Below are 15,267 nucleotides of genomic sequence, written 5' to 3'. Positions count from 1 at the left end.
ATCTGTGGTAGGTAATTAGCCTATGCTGCAAATAGGTTTGCACTTTATGTTTACATAGCCTACAACTTAGGGTCTAACAAGAAGAAGAACAACACCTGTAGTAACGATTGTAATAGCCTAATAATAATAATAATAATAATAATAATAATAATACATACTAATCTTCCAATACCAATTATTATTATTATTTTATTATTATCATTATCATTATAATTATTAGCCTAAAATTATTATCATCGTCATCATCATCATTAAAAAAGTTGCTCAAATAAATAGTGAAAATGTAGCCTTGATAATGAGCTGTGCGTGATCTTCTGCTGTCATGCAGTGTCTCTACTCCAGTTGGACCCCGCCTCCCTCTGCACACAAGCGATTGCAAACGAAGGATCCCAAATGGTAAAATGGCTGAGAAGCAGAAACACGAAGGCAGGGTTAAGATAGGACACTATATCCTCGGGGACACACTCGGAGTTGGGACCTTTGGGAAAGTGAAGAGTTAAGTGACTTCCTTTTTCTTTGTTCCATGCTCAGCTGTCATTAGATCATGACAAATAGTATGTTTTTGTCCCTATTACAGTGTTGAACTTGCCGGTGGCTCGTGTACGCAGTATACCTAGGCTGGCTAACGTAGAAACACTCAAGCACGCAATCTATGCAACCAGTAAACTACGTAAATGCATACTAAGAATATCAGTAAATTGTACGAAACAATCCAGCACCAGAGCGCGATAGCCTATTTTCTCATCATACTATAGCCGTTTCAATGAGATGTATATAATTGATTGCAAGATACTCATGTCTTTAATTCGTTACCTGCTTGCTGGAAAGCACTGGGTCGTGTGATCTAGTAACCAATACTTTATTAGTGTTGGTAGATTCAACGACGGCTTTTACCAAGCCATAAATGTTTACGTACAGCGTCGGTAGATAAGCAGGTTATGATTAATGTAACCAAGTGTGTATGCCCTCTGATGTAGGCTACACACTTGCAGTTCTATCATTGGTAACTGCTATCGACTATGCCTAGATGGACTAATTTTCCTCACTGACAAGCTATGACCTTGCCTATTCGAAATACCCGTGAAAACACGACTTGTAGGTCGAAAAAATGATAAATGTCACTAATTTGCACGGTATAGCCTAGGGACGCACTGCATTCGTCCTTATCAGCAGAGTAAACATGGCTTCGTGGTAACTTTTCAAAATAGAACTAGCCTGCGTAGTTAAGCTATTCATAGCAAATCAGGTTTCTTCAGCATGAATGGGAGTCCTTGTGGCGAAGCTGATGTGAATGCTACTCTGTTTTTTAAAATAAATTAAAGTAGTCTAGCCTGTTGACGTCGATTGATGTTTTCATCAAGAGCAGAAGGCCTGTGTACGTCAGCGCGCAGGTTTGGTCAGGTGTAACTATGATAGGCTACTATGTTGCTGTTCAACCACGGATAGCTGACATTGCTTAATTTTCCCATTGGTGACAGTTTCACACCGAAACACGTCCAATGAAGAGTTCATCACTGTGACATAGCCAACACAAACTAACCTTGAAATCACAATGTCACGTCTACAGTGAAGGACACTGCTACCGTCACGCCTAGTCTATTCTTCCTTGAGGTCTTTACCATCCAAACGTAGGAAAGTACTGTATATTGGCTAGGCCTACTCCTCTCAGACTTGTTACAATAAGCTACTTTTGATTAAGATAGGCTACTTTGTATGAAAATGTATCATCTTTATACCGAATAGACCTTTTGCATGGCAAAGGTGTCATTATTAACATGGAATAATTAAATATGCGTCATGATTAAAACGTAATTAAATACAGCAACACGGACATAATCCTGTAATAACGCCTGTGCGTGTTTGAAGGGATTCTGGGAGTTTATTTCTTTCTTTCTCTACATGACTGATTTCTAAACATACATGCTTACACAACAACCTCAGCCCAATTCGTGCTTTCAGCTACTTTATGTGATTGCAGCCTGCTTACAAAGTTAGTAGTTTAGAGTCCTCCAAAATAATGAAAGTGAGCATGTTTGTTTTAGTATGGCACAAAGGGAGGGCTGTAAATGTGTGGCCTCAATGTATGTGTGTGTGTGTTTGTGTGCGTGCGTGCATGCGTGTGTGTGTGTGTGTGTGTGTGTGTGTGTGTGTGTAGTTGGAGAGCACCAACTAACTGGACACAAAGTTGCAGTGAAGATCCTTAATCGACAGAAGATCCGCAGTCTCGATGTGGTTGGCAAAATCAAACGTGAGATCCAGAATCTCAAGCTCTTTCGGCATCCCCACATCATCAAACTGTAAGTTGAATGACTTGACATAATGCTAGAAAACTCTGTCAAAGTGTGTGGGAAAAGTAATCAAGTTTGTTTATTACTCTAATCAGGCATATCCCGGAAGACATGTATACCACAGGGCTCACCCAAACACCATTCTCAGTCCTCACACACATAAATCCCATGTATGCCCCTGTCAAACCTGACATGGGATAAATAATATTTACTATCTACTATACTTCTATGATATCTAGTACTAGTTAACGGATCTGCTATCTCACATTTTTTTGTCTTAGTGGGTTTAGGCCTACTGTTTGCATGACTCTAGGATATTTTCAGCTCCAACCTATGGATTTCCCTTATCATAAAGGGTTCTTTGAAATTGTTTACAAAAGGTCTTTAGCCCTGCTTGCTGTTTATTTATGTTTTGAAGGTTTGATATTTATTCAAGCTACGCAACATATTACATAGTACTTTAGGAGTGTTATTCCTTGATTGAAAAGAGCAATGTGTTTTGACATACAGCTGTTATCAGTGGTTAGGTGCATGCTTTGAACTCTATATGTTACTATTAGTGCACTGATGTGTTGCCTTGGGAACTGCTGTGTGCCCTGAGAACTCACGGCGGTGTTAGCGTACAGGGTTTTTTGAAGTCAGTTTAGCTTCATATAGCTCTTTCACACACACATCGTCATTTTATTGACACACACACACACACACACACACACACACACACACACCCACAGGAAACTGACTGGCTCCCAGCGAGGATGTTCAGCAAAATCAGCTCAGGAGAGGAACCTAATCCCTCTGAGATTTCCGATGTTTTGCGTGTGTGAGTTGTATTTTTTCCTCTCTCACACACGCTGTCTCTATTTCTATTGCTCCCTCTTTCTCTTTCTTTTCTCTGCCCCCCTCCCCGAATCAAACACAAATACATATAGACCCTTTCAACAAGGTAAACAAAAACAATGCTTGAACGTTCTATTTGGGCCCCAATCTACTTCCTCTGCATTAAGATAACATATGGAATGTTAAAAAGGAAGTCTTGTGGGGCCAACTATGATGCTGATAATGGAACTCTCTTGAAAGGGTCCATACAGGCACAGTTGAACCTGTACTGTCTTTTATCAATCTTTTCCCCCTCTTCTCCATTCTATTAACATGTTCCAATTCATTCTGTTCTTTACCTCATTGCACAAACATTCCTATTCTCCTCTGTCTGATGGCGATGACCTGTCAATGTTATTTTTAGGCCCAGTGGAGACACTGACCAGACTTAGCTATGGCTGCTTCTTTACGAGTATGTGTGTGTGTATGCGTGTGTGTGTGTGTGTGGTGCATGTATACTGTATGTATTGTATGTGTATGTGAGTCTGTATGTGTGTATCTTCGAGTGTGTATGTTATATGTGGCACATGTATACAGTGTGTGTATATTTGACTGGGCAATAATATGTGTGTTTATGTGTTTGTAAGTGATTTGCATGCGGTAGTATATGTATATGTGCATGTGTGTATCTGTGGAATGTGTGTGTGTATAGCCTATTAGTGTGCACTTATATGTGTGTGTTTGTGTGTGATGCACACAATTTTGTTAGTCTCAGCCATCACAGGGAGCATGCTAGTATAGAAATGGTGTGTGTTGAAAGTGTTGAAAATTATAAATGGAAATACCCATAAAAGTATGTGAGCTATATAGACCTTATATCTTGTCAGCGACTCTTTTTAAAGTATTTGGATCTTGTTTTCCTTGCTTGTCTTTTGGATCCAAATAAAATGTGTGTGTGTGTGTGTGTGTGTGTGTGTGTGTGTGTGTGTGTGTGTGTGTGTGTGTGTGTGTGGTAGGCACCTCGGTGCTGTCAGTGTTCTGCAGCTTCAGCAGCAGCGTGGGGAAGTCAGCTATAATAAGGCCTTTATCTGCACTCTCTCCCCGACAGCCTCAACATTTTCTTTTGCATTCGCTACAGCAGGCTCTCAGACACACAATGATGTCTCAGCACTGGACTGTGTGTGTGTGTGTGTGTGTGTGTGTGTGTGTGTGTGTCTGTGTGTGTGTGTCTTGAGTCGCTGTATGTGAGTACATATCTTGAGTCTGTGTGTGTGTGTGTGTGTATGTGTGCGCGTGTGTGTGTGTGTGTGTTTGTGCGTGTGTGTGTGCCTGTGTGTGTGTGTGTGTTAGAGCCTGTCTGAATAGGGTTTCAGTGTATATCTCTGGAGTATTGTGAATGTCTGTCTCCTTCAATCAGTAGCCTTCCCATGACAGAGTAGCACTGGGTAGACAGGAGGCCCCAGAGAAAGGATCCCTCAGTAGGGATGAGCGCGCTCCCCTTGACACGCCTAACCTTTTGCTCCGAAATCTCGAGAATCTCACTAACCACTCAGATTCTCGGCTTGTCAAACAGGGCGGCTGCTTTTTTCCAGCTCAGAGCAATGGCACCTTAATGAGAATGAACTTTCGTCAGGGAGCCAGTTAAAATGACATATTGAGTTAATAATGAGATGCATCCTTTGAAAGGCAGTTGGCATCTAAACTTTTTCTAATCTTAAAAATTGAATAAGCACTCCAAAGGAATTCATAGCTCTTCATCGTCATTTTATTGATAGGAAAATATATAATACATTCATTACATTATTATGAACCATGTCGTGATTCACATTATGATGGTGGATGATGAATTGTTAAATCTATGGTTTTAAAATCTATGATATATTTTCAATTTGAGCTTTTCATTTTGAATTGTTATGGCTCGGCCCTGGCATTAGTCTAATCAATGTATTGTACCTGTGTTTCAGGTATCAGGTGATCAGCACCCCCACAGATTTCTTCATGGTGATGGAGTATGTATCTGGTGGGGAGTTGTTTGACTATATCTGTAAGCACGGAAGGGTAAGCCACTCAATTCAGAGAACTTACATTAACCATGGGTCTTTCTGGATTAATGTGATGTCTGTTGTAGGAAAATACAATACAGTGTGATAGCACAATATTTTTTTTACTGCATTGGATGATGCATGAATACCTTATCCCCTATTATATTGTTCATTTCAATAATAATCATAATAAAACATAAAAAGAAAACATAAAACACACAAGGTAAAATCATTTAAAAATAAAGAATAATTAACATGAAAACATAAAGAACACAAGGTGGAATAATTAACAGACAGGTACAGAACTTAGTGCAGTAAGCAGAAGGCATCTGAGAACAGTATGGTCTGAAGTGTAGATTTAAAACTGGCTACAGTTGGGGCCATTTTGATGTCTTCCGAAAGTGTGTTCCAGAGCTTTAACGCATAGCAGCTTCACCGTGTTTAGTTCTGACATGGTGACAGTTCCAGATGACTGTTGTGACTGTAGACATTTTACATGTACCAGTACATTTATTAATTTAGCAGATGCTTTTATCCAAAGCGACTTACATATGCCAATTATATTACAATTATATTCCCCCCAGAGCAACTCAGGGCTAAGTGCCTTGCTCGCAACGGTGGAAGCCAGGAATTGAACCCACAACTTTTCAGGCTACTGCAGTACAGTATGGCTACTATATAGCATGAAGACTGAGGATCTGAGGATCCCGAGGATTAGCCTTTGCCCTCCTTCAGCCTCCTACTCCATACACCTTTTAACAAGGCCTCCTCTTATTCAATAATAGACAATACGTAGCAAGCTTCTTAAAACTCCATGGAAAATAGCTAAAATGCCAGCTTCGAGTTTTAAACATAGCCGTCAACTCCTCTTTTCTGCTCCTCCTGGGTGCAGTTTTCTGATGAGAGAAACAGTGATGTCATTGTATGTCATCATTGTATTACTAAGTATGTTTATGGTATTTAGTATGTTAATACTATAATTATTATTATGTAATTCTGAAGCACTAAACAGAAATTATTCAGTTAAATTAGTGTAATTTCTCAAACCCAGGAATTCATAATGAATGCTTGACACTTGAAGGTTTTGTTATGTTTGCTATGTTTCTGTATTCATGTACGAGAGCATGTGTGTGCGTGTGTGTGTGTTTGTGTGCTTTAATTAGCCCTTCTTATGTCATAGCAGGTGAGCCTTTGTATGCCCGTGTGTGTGTGTGTGTGTGTGTGTGTGTGTGTGTGCGTGTGTGTGTGTGTGTGTGTGTGTCTGTGAGTATTAACGGCGGCTCTCCCTTGGAGCAGGTGGAGGATAGTGAGGCACGGCGGCTCTTCCAGCAGATTATCTCCGGGGTGGATTACTGCCACAGACACATGGTGGTTCACCGGGACCTGAAACCTGAGAACGTCCTGCTGGATGGCAGCATGAATGCCAAGATCGCCGACTTCGGTGAGAAAGAGTGGGGGGAGAGGCAGAGGGATAGAGAGAACGGGAGTTGGAAAGATTGCACAAGCCATCGACAATCAAAAAAGTGCATCCACCTCAACTGAAACTGTAGCTCCCCTCATACACCATAAAAAAAAAACTTGGAGAAGAGACAGAGAGAGAGAGAGAGAATGAGAGAGAGAGAGAGAGAGAGAGAGAGAGAGAGAGAGAGAGAGAGAGAGAGAGAGAGAGAGAGAGAGAGAGAGAGAGAGAGAGAGAGAGAGAGAGAGAGAGAGAGAGGAACACAAAAATATATAGACAACAATAATTAGATAGAGGGCTAGAGAACAAAGGAAAAAGGATGAGAGGGAGAGATACAAGAGGGGAGTTGTTCAGTGATAGTGTCAGTGTTTTCTCTCCACTCCGGAAAGGGTCCTGTAGGGTCTGCTGTTATGTGATAGGTTTCAGGAGAGGACCATGCAACATTAAACTCCAGTGAAGTCCCAGGGAACACTGCAGAGGGTGAGGGCATTATGGGGGGAAGTGTTTCCACACCCGCAGCTCTCACTGAGAGCAAAACAAACAAAAACAGGGTGGGGAGAGAAAGACTCTCCTTTACTTAGGAGTGATACATTATAAAGATATTATTAGGAGTGATACATTATAAAGATACATTATAGGAGTGATAAACATATAAAGAGCTTTCCATTTCACTGACATTGACATTTGACAAAAACAGAAGTTGAACTTATTAATTTAGTGTTATTGATAAAATAGGAAAGGTTATGAACGAATGTCTGGTATTATTTTGCAAAACCAGAATAAGGAGCACTGCTGGTATCTGACCATTCGAAACGCTTACATTTAGAAACAATCATAACAACAATGGCTCTAACAATTGCTAGTCCTTGCAACCTGTCTAGTCAAATGCTTGACCTCGCTGTGCACATAACCAGCTTGAACTGGAACTAGTTTATGCTGTGCTAATCTCGTTAGCCACTCATTAGATCACACCTCAAGTTGCTACGGCAGCAACCAAACAAATTGACTGCTCTTTGGCCTGCTCTGGATAGACATCCCTGGCGCTAATTAGGTTTGGTTGACTCAATTTTCATTGGCAGGCCTGTCCAACATGATGTCAGACGGGGAGTTCCTGAGGACCAGCTGCGGGTCTCCCAATTACGCTGCCCCAGAGGTCATCTCCGGAAGGTTAGAGGTCATGACCTCCGCAAAGGAGGAGCATTTTACTGCAATATATATGTGATACATATGGGGCCCATTTGTTTAATTTAAAGTGTGTTCACCGAGGAAACATCTTTAAATGGAAGACCGGAATGTTATCTAGCTGGCTAGCTGTTTTATGTAACATGTAACAGCTGTCCTTGTTGTCATAGGCCCTAAATCAGTCAATGAATTAATTATTGGCTAAATAAACTCATGCATCTGCTAACTACTGATGGCTCCACAAGAATAAAATTTCACCACAAAGAGAAGAAATAAATGTTTTTATTGACACGTTGTTATACCCTGATAGCATTTTAAAAGATACTCAAATACACTTTCAGGATGTGAAAAGAATGAATATCTGGGTCTTAATGGCTACCTGAGACCACATTGCTGACCATCAGAAGAGGGTCTGTTCCGTTTCTTGTGCAATATTCTGCATGCAGCTGTGTGCTCACGACTGCTGCATCTCTCCCAGGCTGTATGCTGGCCCCGAGGTGGACATCTGGAGTTGCGGCGTCATCCTCTACGCGCTGCTCTGTGGGACGCTGCCCTTTGATGATGAGCATGTGCCCACTCTCTTCAAGAAGATCCGTGGCGGGGTCTTCTACATCCCCGAGCACCTCAACCGCTCGGTGGCCAGCCTCCTGATGCTCATGCTGCAGGTGGACCCGCTGAAGAGAGCCACCATCAAAGACATCAGGTGAGAGGAACATGTCACATCACATTACATCTACATCTATTCATTTAGCAGACGCTCTTATCCAAAGTGACTTACATAGTGAACAAACACAAATCATTGGAAGCTACAATGCAGAGGAAACCTTAGGTCACAATAAATACTGCAACAATAAATATCACAGTGCCAGTACTGGACCTGCCTAGGATGTCCTGCTAGTGATGAATAGTGGCTAGTGGCTTTTTTCGACTCCTGTGAGCACCCAAAGCGCTTTACATTGTCATGCCTCACATTCACCCATTCACACACACACTCACACTCACACACTGATGGTGGAGGCTGCCATGCAAGGCGTCAACCTGCTCATCGGGAGCACTGGGGTTAAGTGTCTTGCTCAAGGACACTTCGACAGGGTCAGGAGGAGTTGGGCTCGAACCAGCAACCTTCTCAGTTGCTGGACGACTCCTCTAGCTCCTGAGCCACTGTCGCCCCGTGGTTGTAATTTAATACACCCTTACACAAGTTTCCATTTACTCTAAAACTGTGCCAGCGTTAAAGTCAATGTGCAATTTTAAATGTATTTGTAGTAGGTATACTGAACTATGCTATTTATAACACTCAGTACACAGGGCGTTCACTTATTTTCCTATAAACATAACATAATAACACAAATTCATCAATGAATATAGCATGTTATACAAGCCTAATGTCTAAATGTGTACAAATAGATTTGCCGTATTGTGTATTATATGTATTATATGTATGTATATGTATTATCCGCATTGTGTATTATGCACATTAAAAAAGAAAACACCTTGTATTAACCACAGTTCCCAATAACCCAATGAGACAGAATCAGTTCAGGGCATTAATCAGCAAGAAGAACAAAGAAAAAACATGCATTCCCATGTATAGCCCATCACTGTGTATTAACCTCATAGCTGAGGACATTTAGCAAAATCAATGTATAAACCTCAGTTAATAGAAATAAAATGAAGGGTATGTCTGTGGTTGTCTGTGGTTGTGTCTGTGGTTGCAGTGGTGAACTGAACTACCAGGCTACTTTCTAAGACTCCTAACTGTCCTTCCAGAGAGCACGAGTGGTTCAAGCAGGACCTGCCGGGCTACCTGTTCCCTGAGGACCCGTCGTACGACGCCACGGTGGTGGACGAGGACGCGGTACGCGAGGTGTGCGAGAAGTTCGAGTGCCCCGAGTCGGAGGTGATGAGCAGCCTGTACAGCGGCGACCCGCAGGACCAGCTGGCGGTGGCCTACCACCTCATCATCGACAACCGCCGCATCATGAACCAGGCCAGCGAGTTCTACCTGGCCTCCAGCCCGCCCACGGGCTCCTTCATCGAGGAAGGCATGCCGCTGCCGCCGGGGGTCAAGCCACACCCCGAGCGCATGCCGCCACTGCTGGTCGACAGCCCCAAAGCACGCTGCCCACTCGACGCGCTCAACACCACCAAGCCCAAGCCGCTGGCCGTCAAGAAGGCCAAATGGCACCTGGGCATCCGGAGCCAGAGTAAACCCTACGACATCATGGCCGAGGTGTACCGTGCCATGAGGCAGCTAGAGTTCGACTGGAAGGCAAGTGGCGAGTTAGGGGGGACAATTTCCATCAAGAGGTCCTCACATAGACAATAGAACATAGTTCATAAGTAGTTCACATGAATACTGTAATATACCGTGTGATATACTGTATTTGCCACCAAAGGCACAGATTGCCTTTAGGTCATCATAACTTATAAAAACTAAAGTAATTTGGAACTCCATAACAATAACTGCTGAGGTTTGAAAAATGTTTATGTTTTTTGTATTTAATTCATGCAAAAATTGTTATTGTGCATACCGGATATATTAAGTAATAACATTGTGCATAACACTGTGTATATGTCAATCACACATCACATAATATGAAATGCAGTGCACTGGTTGTCTGCTGGAAATGGCATGTTTTTATCTTTTGTAGGTTGTGAACCCGTACCACCTGCGTGTCCGAAGGAAGAATCCAGTAACAGGCAATTTTGTGAAGATGAGTCTACAGCTCTATCAAGTGGACAACCGCAGTTACCTGCTGGACTTCAAGAGCATCGATGGTAATAAACGCCAAGTCCTCTAAGGCTGCTGAAAGCATTAGCGCTAGCATTAGCGCTGATTATATAGACACATAAATAAGTCACATGAGCATAGCAATATATACTGTATATGATAATCACTTTGCTTTTCCTTACTGGTCACTTTATTTCTGCCGTATCAGGTTTTTTAATAGGCCGTATTCCCTTATTGTTCAAAACCTTTTATTCCAATTTTGCAGAAAGGCGCTATATAAATAAAATTTGATGGATTGATTGATTGATTGATTTATTGACAGCAATTAATGATGTTCATAAAATCAGTGGAAGACTAGTTGACTTTAGAGGTGCTCATATGCATCAATATTCTGCTCTCTCCGATTCATTGTTTTCAGATGACATCATTGAGCAGAAGTCCGGCTCGTCTACGCCACAGCGTTCTGGCTCCATCGCCGGTCTCCACCGGCAACGCCTGAGTATTGACTCAGCGTCAGTCGCCATGGAGATGCCCCAGCTCAGCAGCTCCCTGCCCGGCTCGCTGACGGGCAGTTCGCCGATGCTGGCGCCGCGACAGGGCAGCCACACCATGGACTTCTTTGAGATGTGCGCCAGCCTCATCACCACGCTGGCACGCTGAGAGGCCAGATGCCAGTCAGCCAGCCGGTCTGACCGGCCAGTGCCCAGGTAGCTGGCGTGCCTCATGGGCAGAGGTCATTCGGGGCTGCCAACAACCCCACCAGGGGCACAGATAGCCTGCAAGTCATTGTCATCCCTCCTTCCCCCCCTCTTTTCCTCCCTCCCTCTCTCTCTCTTCCTCCCTCCCTCTCTCCCCCTATCCACAATCATGCTTTGCTGCTGAACATGTCATCACTGTAGCAATGCAGGACCTTCAGATTTGAACAAGAAAGGGTTCGACAGGAGTTCACTTCTTTTTTTTCTCTCTGGTTTTTATATACGTTTATCTTTTGTAAAAGATTCCGATTATGTACAACATGATGTATGATGACACTATATTTCTATTACGATTTAGATTTCTTTTCATAGAGACACAGAGGCTGATTTAAATCGCATACCAAAAAAAATTAAGTTTATACATGCAAATGAGGAAGAGATCATAGTTTTGTTTTAGTATGCAGATTCATATTTATTTTTTCGAGGAATGTTTTTTAGAATATAGAATATAGTTTCCTTATTTTAAGCACCTAGTGAAGGTGTGGCTCTACGACCTTAAATATTTTTAGTGAGCTGAAATATGTGTGAGGGACGCAGTAGTCCTCAAGGTTAAAGCCAGTGAGGTTCAAGGCAATATTGTGTGAAAAAAACAGATGCAAACAGGCTACAGACGGCTACATTAGGCACACACCCCTTCCCTTTTAATGACAGCGTAAGCACAGAGATTTGCCCTGGCATATGAACAGTACATGGCTATGCCTGAGTTATCATGCTGATATGTTTCAGTTACTGTATATATGAGTCTTGGATTCTCTCTTTATTTTTTTTTAAACTTTCTTTTGTTTACTTTTTCAATTATTCTCTCAAATTCTGAACACTAGACTGGCACACAATCTTCTGACACACAGATCAAAGGTACTCTAAGATGTCTGTGCACAAAGTAAAAAAGTACATGCTCTTGCTGTCAGCATAGCACTGTTTGAAACTGACAGGTTATATAGCTAGTGAGGACCACATGAAGATACCTGTGGTTTGTCATAGTATAACATATATCATAATCTTATATAATGCAATGTAGACATTATACAACAGTAGAAATATTGAGTCATACAAAATGTGAAAGCACCATATGCTAGAATGGATCTGACAAGGTTTTATTGCAATCTGAGTGAAATGTAACAGTGCTATGCTGATCGGCCAATTAATTCACAACCCCTTCACAACATTTTAAATGAAGGATAAAGGTGGTGTGTGTGTGTGTGTGTGTGTGTGTGTAGCCTCCTCGTAAGCCTTGGATGGAAACACAAGCCAAGGGCCAAAAAAAAAACAAGAGCCTCGGTAACCTTCCTCCAGTTGCCTTAAAAGGAAAAAAATCGATGTGTGTTGTCGTTTGACTGAGAATACATCATTATTTCATTGTGATCTTGAAGTAGAGATTATTTATTAGCGCTGTTTATTTATGTACACTATTTAACCTCACATGGAAATTGTTACTGTGAATCCAAATGACTAAAGAGGTGGGTGGGTTTTATTTTAGTTTGTTTTTCTGTGCCAACAACTTAGCCGACTAAGTTACCACAGAAACAGGCAAAGGGGTGCAAAGATGTTGGGGATGAAAGATTGCCACTAACGTGCTTCCAGGCTAAGGGGGCCTTAGCTAATGGAAGGCTTTAACAGACAGTTTCAAACTAGTTTCCCAGGACATGGCTAGTCCTTGCAAATGGATTAGCTGTTTATGTCAAACTCTAGTAGGCGTATCAGTAGTAAAAATGAATGCACGTACAAGCCAACTATGCAGTGTGTGAAGTGTATGTTTATGATTGGTTTTGATTTGTACATTTAATTAAACCAGTTGTAAACATACAGTTCTACAGTAGACTATGTATGTTATATATCAACTTGCAATCAATGTAGTCTCCATCCGTGTAGAATCAAAATAAGTTGTAAGTAAGTTGAATGTATAGCGCCCTCACCTGGCCAGTGTGTGTATGGCATTGCTAATAGTCTGGGACCCTTCTTATCTGTATAGAGTGGGTAAAGGGTTTTGTTGAGAGAATGGTACTGTTTGTCTGTGTGTTTGCAATGTTCAAATGTACTGTATGGTAACAAAAGAGATTATTCATTGTCAACATACCAGTTTAAACTGAATGTAAAGTTATTTAAAAGCACTGGAGCTTACAGTAAGAGTTAGTCAGTCAGTCAGTGAGTGGGACAAAATGGTGTCTATCATATCAGAGGGATTTGACCGTTTCGTTCAGCTGAAGCCTTCATGTGTTTCCTTAAGCGCTGTTGTTGTGTGTGTGTGTGTGTGTGTGTGTGTGTGTGTGTGTGTGTGTAGGCCTGTGCATTACTACAGTACAATTTGGGAGGCAGATTTGACTTTTCTGAATAATTGCTCTGGACTGAGATGGTACACTGTACCAAAGCCCAGACGAGAATACTATAATCCCATAGCCATACTTGTCAGTTGTGAAGTTGTCATGGCAATGGATGCACTTCAAAGTGTGATCTCACAATACCAAATAGTCAGGGGAAGTTTCATTGAAACATCGCCCTCTGATGCTCTGTATTTGCAACTACACTTCACAATGACTTTACTTAACTATTTACTTTAGAGTGAGAGAGGTAAAATAGAATATATTGCAACCTTCGTAACTTGTTTATATGTCATTAGATTGATAGAAAGGATGTTCATATTTTCATTACTTCTATAAAGGGCAAAGGTGTTAAACAATGATGTCAGGTGTAGGCCTACACATGTATGTACACCTGCATAACATGCCACAAAGCATCCCTCTCTCTCACTACAGCTGTTTGAGTAAGTGTGCTGTGTCTTTTATGTTGGTAGCCATGTTGGCTGTGTCTCAGTCCCTCTCTCCATGGACAGGGGAGAGACGCTTTCCTGATGTGGAGTGAACTGCTGTTTTGTGTGCCCCTGTGTTTTGTGGGTATTCTGAGAAAGTTGTTTTATATGGTTGTTCTCTCTTGTCTCTTTGCTGTGTGTGTTTGTGTGTGTTTGTGTGTGTGTGTGTGTGTGTGTATGTTTGTTTGTGTGTGTGATCTCTATTTCACGTGTTATGCACTGCATGGTGTTACTGTTCTGATTTGCACTTTAATAAGTATTTATTGTATTAAAAATAAAGACGTCTATAATCAAGATTGTGGGCTTGTGGTGTGGTCTCAACGTCTGTCTTTGTTTTGAGTCTGAGGAACATAATATAGGAAATCCCCATTCCATCCCTTTTCACCGTGCTGAGTAAATACCCATTTAGCGCTAATGGGGTACCCAAAACCGACAACAGTATAACATGCCCATCAGGGATGTCAGAGATTCCATTTTCCTTATTAGAAGTCAATGTGGCATCACTGAGTTTGAAGCTCTTGTTTTAAGGTAGAATTACATCATGTTGCTTTAAACTGAGAATAGTTCAATTGATGAAATCTCCCTACACATACTTCCTTGACAATCTGATTATTTTATCTGTGTGGGAATATAATACTGCATGAAACATATTTTAAAGATGTTTAGTCTTTGTTTCCTTCCATAACCTAAATTAAGTTGTTATCTTGTTATGGGGGGAGGCTTCAGGACATACACTATACACAAAAGTACATTGGAACAAATGCAGGGTTAGCACAACACACCCAGATTATACAGTACCCTCAGGCAAATCTGTCATTTGTCATCTACACATAGCAAATTCTGACTTACAGTTAAAGTTTACAAAGTTCAATGATTATAATAGTTAAGGGATAAGAATAATTTAATGGTTTGCTTATTATGTTGATTATAGCATAACTAAGGGTGCAATTAGATAGATCTCAATTCAGAATGACAATTACTGATGTTGGTTTTTATTAATCTGATGTAGGTGTTAACAGATCATTAGAGTCTGAGAATGGTTTAAATAAATGGCAGAATAATCAATGCAGTATTCATGTTTATTACAATATGTAAAAGAACATTTAATACAAAAGTATTCATCCAATCTATATAGAAACACCTGACAGATATTTCATGGAAGTTGTATGACTCAATACCTATTGATAC

General features: G+C 41.3%; 1 protein-coding gene across 1 annotated transcript; it reads left to right on the top strand.

Annotated features, from left to right (window-relative positions):
• The first annotated feature begins 259 nt into the window (after positions 1 to 259).
• On the top strand, positions 260 to 14,388 carry prkaa2 (protein kinase, AMP-activated, alpha 2 catalytic subunit). Its single transcript, XM_042112029.1, has 9 exons — positions 260 to 495; positions 2,156 to 2,297; positions 5,069 to 5,162; positions 6,443 to 6,587; positions 7,685 to 7,772; positions 8,266 to 8,490; positions 9,558 to 10,059; positions 10,442 to 10,568; positions 10,940 to 14,388. Exons 1-9 carry the CDS (start codon positions 402 to 404, stop codon positions 11,179 to 11,181), a joined length of 1,659 nt encoding a protein of 552 aa, XP_041967963.1. The 5' UTR covers positions 260 to 401; the 3' UTR covers positions 11,182 to 14,388.
• Positions 14,389 to 15,267: the final 879 nt, after the last annotated feature.

This window comes from Alosa sapidissima, chromosome 12, assembly GCF_018492685.1.
Source record: "Alosa sapidissima isolate fAloSap1 chromosome 12, fAloSap1.pri, whole genome shotgun sequence".
Lineage (NCBI taxonomy): Eukaryota > Metazoa > Chordata > Actinopteri > Clupeiformes > Clupeidae > Alosa > Alosa sapidissima.
The sequence above is the reverse complement of the archived record's forward strand: the minus strand, read 5'-3'. Positions and strand labels throughout refer to the sequence as shown.